Source organism: Moschus berezovskii, chromosome 20 (assembly GCF_049115385.1).
Source record: "Moschus berezovskii isolate FMDL1 chromosome 20, NW_MosBer_1.0, whole genome shotgun sequence".
In the NCBI taxonomy this organism is placed as follows: Eukaryota; Metazoa; Chordata; class Mammalia; order Artiodactyla; family Moschidae; genus Moschus; species Moschus berezovskii.
The window spans coordinates 72,560,861-72,570,608 of NC_142479.1; the positions used below are offsets into that span (position 1 = coordinate 72,560,861).

General features: G+C 47.2%; 1 protein-coding gene across 2 annotated transcripts in view; it reads left to right on the forward strand.

Moving 5' to 3' along the window:
• Positions 1 to 5,359, forward strand: part of LOC129544778 (ATP-binding cassette sub-family A member 9-like) — a 60,582-nt gene extending 55,223 nt beyond the window's left edge. For both annotated transcript variants that reach the window (XM_055408726.2, XM_088829383.1), the window contains one exon: positions 302 to 5,359. In XM_055408726.2, the coding sequence (XP_055264701.2) occupies positions 302 to 397 (96 nt within the window). In that variant the 3' untranslated portion in view covers positions 398 to 5,359. The remainder of the gene's footprint in view (positions 1 to 301) is intronic.
• The last annotated feature ends 4,389 nt before the right edge of the window (positions 5,360 to 9,748 follow it).

Below are 9,748 nucleotides of genomic sequence, written 5' to 3' on the forward strand. Positions count from 1 at the left end.
GGCTCAGACGGTAAAGCATCCACATGCAACGTGAGAAACCCAGGTTCAATCCGTGGGTCAGGAAGATCCCCTGGAGAAGGAAATGGCAACCCACTCCAGTATTCTTGCCTGGAGAACCCCATGGACAGTGGAGCCTGGCGGGCTACAATCCTTGGGGTCCCAGAGAGTCAGACACGACCGAGTGACGAACGCTTTACTCTTCACGGAATATAAAGATACAACGTGTGCACACGCTCTGCACTCACTCGGGGCTACAGGAAGCAGTGGTCACCCCATCTCTTTATTTCTTCCTCTGTTGCAGGTTTTCTTGGAACTCTGCAAGGAGCAGGAGTGGGACGATTCTAATGAGGAAGTTGATCTCTCTGTGAAGTGGAAGCTCCTGCAGGAAGAGCCTTAAAGGCCAAATCCACGATTTTTTAAGACAATATTTTATAGCATTAATATACCTTGGCTCAGATATTATTTCAAAATGCTTTTGAAACGTACATCATCACTTTTCTCAATAACATGATGGTTAGTGGGACTCAGCGGACCAGGCAGCCTCCGAAAGAGCAGTTGAGCCCAGTGTTTCATACCGCAGCAGATTTTACAACGCACCTAATTACAGAATTTTTATGTTTCTGAGAATGATACAGAAAGTAATTTTCTGTCTCTGACCTTTAAAATCTTAACTATCTTCTCATCTTTTTAAGTAGGTAAGTGGCTAAATGGTAAAGATTTCTCCTGCCGATGCAGGAGACACAGGTTTGATCCCTGGGTCGGGAAGATCCCCTGGAGAAGGGCATGGCAACCCACTCCAGTATTCTTGCCTGGGAAATCCCGTGGACAGAGGAGCCTGGCGGGCTACGTGGGATCACAGGAGTTGGACACGACTAAACAACGACAAATGCAAAGTCAGACAGGACGCTGAGGGTTTGCTGCGGGGACGCGGAGTCTGACGGTTTCACGGCAGCACAGTCGCGCTCGTTACTTTTCTTTCTCACCTGTTCGTAATTTACTCGTCTCCCTTTCCCGTCACTTCTCAGCTTTCAGATTGTACGGTCATGTTTTATCTGTTGTGATGACACAGGAAATGTGAGGCCTGTTCAAACGGTCGTACTGAGAATTTGAACCATCAAGTTGAGGAAAGTTTTAAAAAAGCACATCTTACAATTTTGAATCACAACAAACTGTGGAAAATTTTGAAAGAGATGGGAATACCAGACCAGCTGACCTGCCTCTTGAGAAACCTGTATGCAGGTCAGGAAGCAACAATGAGAACTGGACATGGAGCAACAGACTGGTTCTAAATCGGGAAAGGGGTACGTCAATGCAGTATATTGTCACCCTGCTTATTTAACTTATATGCAGAGTACATCATGAGGAACGCTGGGCTGGAAGAAGCACAAGCTGGAATCGAGATTGCCGGGAGAAATATCAATAACCTCAGATATGCAGATGACACCACCTTATGGCATAAAGCAACAGTATTTTTTTGGGCTCCAAAATCACTGCACATGGTGACTGCAGCCATGAAATTAAAAAGATGCTCGCTCATGGGGAGAAAAGTTATGACCAATCTAGACCGCATATTAAAAAGCAGAGACATTACTTTGCCAACAAAGGTCCGTCTAGTCAAGACTATGGTTTTTCCAGTAGTCAGGTATGGATGTGAGAGTTGGACTATAAAGAAAGCTGAGCACCAAAGAATTGATGCTTTTGAACTGTGGTGTTGGAGAAGACTCTTGAGAGTCCCTTGGACTGCAAGGAGATCCAACCTGTCAATCCTAAAGGAATCAGTCCTGAATGTTCATTGGAAGGACTGATGCTGAAGCTAAAACTCCAATACTTTGGCCACCTGATGTGAAGAACTGACTCATTTAAAAAGTCCCTGATGCTGGGAAAGATTGAGGGCGGGGGGAGAAGGGGGCGACAGAGGATGAGATGGTTGGATGGCATCACCGACTCAATGGACATGGGTTTGGGTGGACTCCGGTCCGCTTCTGTCTGGACTGCTGCTCAGCTCATCCAGCCACTGCAGGCAGATTCTCCCCCTGGCGAGGTGCTGGCCAACGTGCCTCCTGTCAACACCACTCACACCTCTCCTCTGAGCTTTGCCTCCAGGAAACGGCACTGACCAGAGCATTGTCCTGTTCGTAAGCAACAGGACGAGAGCTCTGGGTGGCAGCCAGCCCACTCCCAGCTGACGGATGAGGTTGCGGCTGCCACTCGGTTTCTCTTCATGGCCAATGTGGCCCACACAGGAGAGGGATTGGTCAACTCCAGGTTCGGAACTTCAGGGCCGCGTCTGGGGCGGGCTGCTGGCTCTCTGCTCCAAAGCCTTGACTCGTGTTTTCAAGTCCCATCCGTGGCATGTTTCCCAGAAAACTGAGGCCTGTTCCAGATTCTCTTTACTTGCTAAAATTCAGCTGAGACACACTGTGTGTTCCCGCAGTGAACACCCTTCGGGAGCAGTCAAGTCCTGCCGTTTTCAGGAAAGTCTCAGCAAGACATAATTGTGTGGCGTTGGTTCATCTGGGCTATGGAAAGGTGCAGTATTATTATTATGCACAAAAGCATTGGGGGAACTGCTACAGTGAAATGAAGGAACAAATCTCCACCCAATCACCACAGCGCCCACACATATTCTCCGTCTCTCTGTCTGTCTGCTCAAGGTTGAATGCACGAAAGCTGTGACCTGTGGCTTATCCTCCTGCCCTGTGGTTGCCAATGCAGGCCTCTGGAAGAATAACGCTGCCCTTTGCAGGCAATTTTAGGTAGAGTCCTTGGAACATTTTCACAGCGAACTCACCTATACACAAGTCCGAGGGTGCTGGTTTTTTAACCTGCTGCTGCTGCTAAGTCACTTCAGTCGTGTCCGACTTTGTGCGACCCCATAGACAGCAGCCCACCAGGCTCCTCCGTCCCTGGGATTCTCCAGGCAAGAACACTGGAGTGGGTTGCCATTTCCTTCTCCAATGCATGAAAGTGAAAAGTGAAAGTGAAAGCGAAGTCGCTCAGTCATGTCTGACTCTTAGCGACCCCATGGACTATAGCCTACCAGGCTCCTCCGTTCATGGGATTTTCCAGGCAAGAGTACTGGAGTGGGTTGCCTAAAGCCTCTCAAAGCCCAGGCCAGGTGGAGTTCCTGCCCTCCATCTCAAGCACAAGCTCAAGTATATCACAGCCTAGCCATAATATCCTGCATAAACCACTTAACTGCTGTTGTTCAGTCTCTAAGTCCTGTCTGACTCTTTCATGACCCCTGGACTGTAGCCCACCAGGCCTCTCTGTCCATGGGATTCTCCAGGCAGGAACACTGGAGTGGGTTGCCACTTCTTCCTCCAGAGGATCTTCCTGACCCAGGGATCAAACCCATGTCTCCTGCATTGGCAGGCAGATTCTTCACCTCTGAGTCACCAGGGAGTCCAAAAGCAACTATACTCCAATTAAAAAAAGAAAATTCTTTAAAAAGAAGGAAAAGTGGGTGGAACGTGATTTGGGCAAATCTGAACCAGGACCGGCCCATCTCCACCCCAGGGAACAAGGACCCGGAACCGTCTGAGGCTGCTCCCCTGTCCCCGGCTCTTCTTGCTACTGTGGATCCCCCCATCCATTCATTCAGCCCACCCGTCCAGAGCGACTGCTCAGCCGGCTTCCACCAGCCGCAGGCGCACCCGCCTCCCTCTCCTCTGCTCTGGTCCCAGGTTCTTGTCTCTGACGGTCTAGAAGCCCCCACTGGAAGGTGCTCCACCTTCAGCCCAAGCTTCCTTCAAATGAGAGGAGAGTAAGAGCTGTAAGCTTTGAAACGAGGTCCCGGAGAGCAGGTCATTCCAAATCGTAAGTCAATCCATCGGCGTGACAAAGAATGGGATGGGACAGACTGTGTTCAATTTAAAAGTTAAACTCTCAGACTGAATTGTAGGGCCAGAAAATCAAGGGGGTGGAGAATCCTGCGTGCGTGTTTGGGGGACAATGGGAGTGACTTTTGCTTTGAGGGGGGTTTCTATATATTTGTCTGTGTGTGTGTCAATAAAACGATACTAGTCAAAACTCAGTAATATCTGCACTTAAGGAGAACATTAGTATTTCTTTTTGGAACGTAGATGCACCTGTATTTAAAATTAAATCTTATCTGGACTTGTGTATTATTTTATTGCCTTAGAAGCTGACCTGTTACCTAGTCCCTAAGACAGTCTTCTTGTGTCCATTACACCATAAAATGGACCACATTGCCCCTGCCACCACCAGGTTTGGGACTCCTCCATCTGAGCCCATTTACTCTACTTCTCTGAAATATCCAGGATCCATCGGTATTCTCTTTTCCTTGTCATGGCTCAGAGATCATCTTTGCTTCTTTGCCAGCTTTCCTGAGGAAGGGGTTTGACTCTCCTGGTTCTGGGAGGCTGCTCCCACTCCTGTGTGTAGTGTTCATGGTCCATGACGCTGCCTCCTTCCATCCTGGGAGCCAAGCATCCAGCCGCCTGGTCCACGGTCCCTCCCAGCTCCCCCCTGGTTGGCACTGTGGCCGGCACCAGCCTGGTACTGCTGGAGACGCGTCACCTGTCTGCTGGGCACTGATCAGGGCTCTTACCACCCTTCTCGATCTACTTTGGTCAATGAGAAGGGTCTTCAATCCAATTGAAGGCGCGCTAGCACGGTTTCCGGCAAGAGGTCACAAGCATCTTTCTCTGTAACCTTCTTATACAACCCTTTCCGGAAGGCATCCTCCTTCTACCACTTCCCTCTTTCCGGTCACATGAGGGGCAGAAAGCCTCCTCAGCATCATTTCTCCCTTAAATGCACCTCTCGGTAACTGCAGCTCACAGCCATAATACCAGCCCCAAACCCAAGTGAATGGATTGGTGTATTTTTACCTGAGTTCTGTGCTTAAACCATCAACGATAATTATCTTAACTTTTTTTATTTAAGATTTAAAAAAAACTGATTTGTACTATCAGTCTAGTTCAGTCGCTCAGTTGTGTCCAACTCTTTGCGACCCCATGGCCTGCAACATGCCAGGCTTCCCTGTCCATCACAAAACACCCAAAGGTTCGTATTATATGCTGACTTATGAGACCATCTGGATGTAAAACTACAGGAACCCCTAGTGTACATCCTTCTCTGCTCGGTTGAACAGAGCTTCGACCCGGAGGAGCACAGCCTCCCCAGTCCGCACTGCAGCAGGTGGGTCTGTTTCACGGTTTCGTGCCATCCCTGGAATATGAAGGCAGAAGGTGTGCACACGCCGTGCGCTCACTTGGCACTATGAGGAGCAGTACGACACTCCTGCCTCTGTTTCCTCCCCCTTTGAGGTATTCCCGGAACTCCCCAAGGAGCAGGAGCTGGATGATTTAAAGGAGGAACTTGACCCCTCAGTGAGGCAGAAGTTCCTCCCACAGGAAGAGCCTTGAAGCCCCAAACCCCCATGTTCCCCTTTGAGCCTGTGGTTGTTTTCTAAGACATTCGTCTTCATAGCATCAGTGTCACATTTGTAGAGACCGTAGCGTGAGCATTGATGTGTTCTCTGTGGGGGAGAGGAGGTGTGAGTGCTGGATCAGTGCAGTGATAATGTGGGCAGAGGCATGTGGCGGAGCCCAGCCTGCAGGAATGTCAGTGTCTCTGCAGGTTACCCCGATTCCACTCCTCCGTATAAACGTTGAATAAACAAGCTTACTTTTATAAAATTGTTTCAGTTTCTGAGTATGATAAACAAATTTAATTTTTTTCTTTTATCACAACCTTAATAAAAAAAAAAGCTTACCACCTCACCTAGACCCCTTTCCAATTTGGAGAAGGCCAGCACCAACAAACTATAAGATAATTATTTTAACTGCCTAGAGGATTGGGAGATGGGAGATTGGGAAGAAGAGAACAGAAGACTTCCCAGAGCCCTCTAGTTTTAGAACTGCCACATGAACCAGTTTTTATAGAGAGATCATGGTGGTTTGTAACCATTCAGTATGAGATTCAGTTGAACTTATTGCAAAAATGCAAACCACAGCTGCTGGGCATTTAGTTCCAGCTGTCTCAGCAATGTCATATCCAGTTCCTGCTTGTTGGAAAGTCCTTCATAAAAGGCCATTTCCTTCCTTTTCTCTGATGAGGAATTTTGAATAGCAGAGATGCTTAAATACAAAGAGATGGTTATGTCTAAGTGAACACAAATTTCTGGAACTCTATGCTGCATATCTACCATTCAAAAGATGGGAAGTTATGAAGAAATGGTGTTCTGTGTTTCAGAAATTTGAAGAGCCTGGTTCCTTTAAGAAATCCCAGCAGGGCAAAAAGATGTTGGCAAAGGATTCAGAGAAGGAGGGTATGAGTTCTGGGAGGAGACGGATGGTGCTGTTGGCGAGAAAGAGGTTCCACCTGCTCCTCAAAAATTCTCTCGGCTGGTCTAATAATCAAATCAATGTGTGACAGAGTAACCGGAGAAAAACAAATGCAGCTTCACACATATGGGAATCCTACACACCCGGGAGTTTCAAAGACAAAGGGGAAGATGAGGAGTGAACATACACGCCCTCCTGAGCTAGGAAACGGTCAGGGGCCTGGTCTTCCGAGGGGAGGAGGGGGCTCACAGGACGAGGAGAAGAGCAGGTGTTGCGTGATTCGAGGCGGGCCACTCAGATGAAGGGGGTCCCTGGCAATTGTCCTCCTCCTGGAAAGACCCCTTTTTCCATTTTCCTAGGTAACTGGTGGAGGGGCCGATGTTTCTCTTGAGGCCACAGGGTCTCAGCTGCCTTCGGCTCAGGATGACCCACATGCCCAGATGGCACCTGTTGGGGATGCTCGTTCTGAACCCCTTCGAGGAGCTGCTGACGAACTTCCTTTTCAAGTATTTCCTCTCTTGGGATTTTTGTGGGAATCAGACGCAGAAAGCATTACATGGCTCATGTGTTAGATTTTAGTCACCCCATACAGGGAACGTGCCTCTTAGCTTAAACGTACAAGGATTTTAAAAGAAAATGATCAGGGAATTCCCTGGCGGTCCCATGGTGAAGACTTCGCCTCCCAGAGTAGCGGGTGTGGGTTTGATCCCTAATCAGGGAGCTAAGATTCCACACACCTTGAAGCCAAAAAACCAGGACAGGAAAAATGGAATCGATACTGTAACAAATTCAACAGGGACTTCTAAAATGTTCCACATCAAAGAAGACTTTTTAAAAATTTTCCAAGTTAAAAAAAATGATTACAGAATACAATATTCTCAACTATTATCCATTGTTCATACCATCTCAACCTTGATTGGACTTTCCTGGTGGCTCAGACAGTAAAGAATTGCCTATTCAGTTCAGTTCAGTCGCTCAGTCGTATCCGACTCTTAGCAACCCCATGAACCACAGCACGCCAGGCCTCCCTGTCCATCACCAACTCCCGGAGTTCACTCAAACTCATGTCCTATAGGAGACCCAAATTCGATCCCTGGTTTGGGAAGATCCCCTGGAGAAGGGAATGGCATCCCACTCCAGTATTCTTGCCTGGAGAATTCTCCGCATGGACTGAGGAACTTGGAAAACTATAGTCCGTGGAGTCGCAAAGAGTCAGACACAACTGAGTGACTAACACTTCAGTTCATCTTGATTAAAGGAGTTGAGACAGCTTACGATAAAAATAAAGTACTAATAAAGACTATTAGTAAAGAATTTTTAAAAAAACGGGAAAACTAAGTGATCCTGAGAAAATACATAGAAGAGGAAAAACTGGATAAAAATGTAGGCGTATGTAAAATGATGCACCATTTGTGAAATGGTTTTAAACTGGAGTGAAATACTCTTTCATTATTAAAATGGCTGCAGCCGTATCGCAAAGGAGTTAGTCAAGTCTGTCCAGATTTCACAGTAAATGGACACTTGGCAATGCTGCAGCTGCAGAAGCCCTCTGAGAAAGACGGCAATGTGTCTATCAGTCTAGAACTTTCCACAAAACAAAGGGGAAACTAAAAGTAGTCCGTTATGAAAATAACTCCATCACGGTGACATTCTATTAAGAAAAACTTTTTTTTTTCTGTTAACTGCATGAATGCTGGTATATGAGAACTTGACATCGCATAAAAATTCATCTGCCTGTCTCTTAAGCCGTAGAGCAGCCATCACACCACTTCCAACAGAAGTAGAATGAGCAGTCAGATGATTCCCCTTCATAGAGAAGAAGCATAAAACTGGACAAAATTGCAGTCAAAATCTGCGGTCTGTTGAGTCAACTATTGAGCACTTTCTTCTACAAGGGATCTTCTATAGTTTGGGTAATGTGCCAAAGGGAAGTTATTCAAGGTCAAGGGGGAATTTGAAATTTCACAAACTTTGGATAAATGTCCGAGACCGATAAAAGAAAATCTTCACGGCACTATTTGCTTTACAGTTACTCACCAGGAAACTCAGTAGTCACGCTGTTAAGGTCTGAGTATGACTTCTTTTGTGCCTTTTCCAAGTCAAAGGAATACTTGGCTCGGAACTTATCTATCTCTGAAAAATCCTGGAAGGAAAACAAAGCACTTGGGCTCTCCCATAAATTGTCTTTTTAAAAATCAGTGAAGATAAAGTGCATTTTCCCTTTTTCCTTGTTCCTGAGACTTTGGTGCAAAAAAGTCCTGTTTTCACCACTCCATCCCATGATGACTTGAAGAACTCCTCCCAGACACTCAATGTTTTGCTTCAGAAGGACAATGGAGCCTCACTCCACTGCCGTAGCTTACCCCAGTGTTCAGTAAAGCCTTTATGAAGAGAAGCTTGCCCGCTCCTTCTCAAATATAATAGGAAGTGGAGCGTCTTGCGTCAGAAGTGCAAAATGGCTTCTTTGCTGCTTGGTTTCTCTGTTATCTGCTGTCGCAATCTTTTACAAAATACATTTATGTATTTATTAGGCTACACTGGGTCTCAGCTGTGGCATGCGGGATCGTCCATCTTCGATGCGGGACTTGGGATCTGTAGTTGTGGCAGGCGAACTCTCAGTTGTGGCCTGTGGGGTCTAGTTCCCTGACCAAGGATCAAACCCAGTCCCCTGCACTGGGAGCATGGAGTCTTCTTAGCCACTGGACCAGGGAGGTCCCTGGCTATCTCAATCTTAGATGGAAGATTTCTGTTTCAAGATAAATACATCCTTCCCCACCCCCACTCTACATCCTTAGAGACTGTGAAAAAGATGAGAAATAAATGTATAATGAGCATAAAAAAGAGATACTTCGTAGATCAGAAACTGTGAAGAATTTCTGAAAAAAAAAATAAAAGCTACGGATAGCACGTTGAAATAGAGAAGTTACTGCAAATTACAGGTCGGGGGGACTGTAAGGAAAAGTGGGGGCCCCACACTCAATGAGGGTGGATGCAGGGAAACAAGGGCCCGAGGTCAAACTACAGATGGGCTTTTGCAAAGGCTGATCCTACAGAACACCCTGCAGGGCTGGCAGCGTTCATCCAGCAGGACTGGGGAGGTGTGCGCAGAGAGGGCAGTGGGGATGGGACGGCTGGGGAGGCACCGGGGCCAAACCCGCGCCTCTGGCGGCCGAGCCCTGCGCGGCCCGGGTCTGCCCTCCGTGTGTGCTCGCGGGGATGAAGCCGCGGCTGCTCTCCTGAGTCCTGGCTTGTTTACGCCACGTTAGTGGTAAATTCCTCCCCACTGAAGGCGGTTCTCATTCCACGTAAACTTCTGTTCTCTATCTATGTTTATAAGTACACCTTCCATCATCCCTGCCTCTTCAGTCTTTCAACCACTTCTTTCACTTATTCAGTTAATTTTAAAGCCTTGTTCTTTACTTCTCCGAGTATTT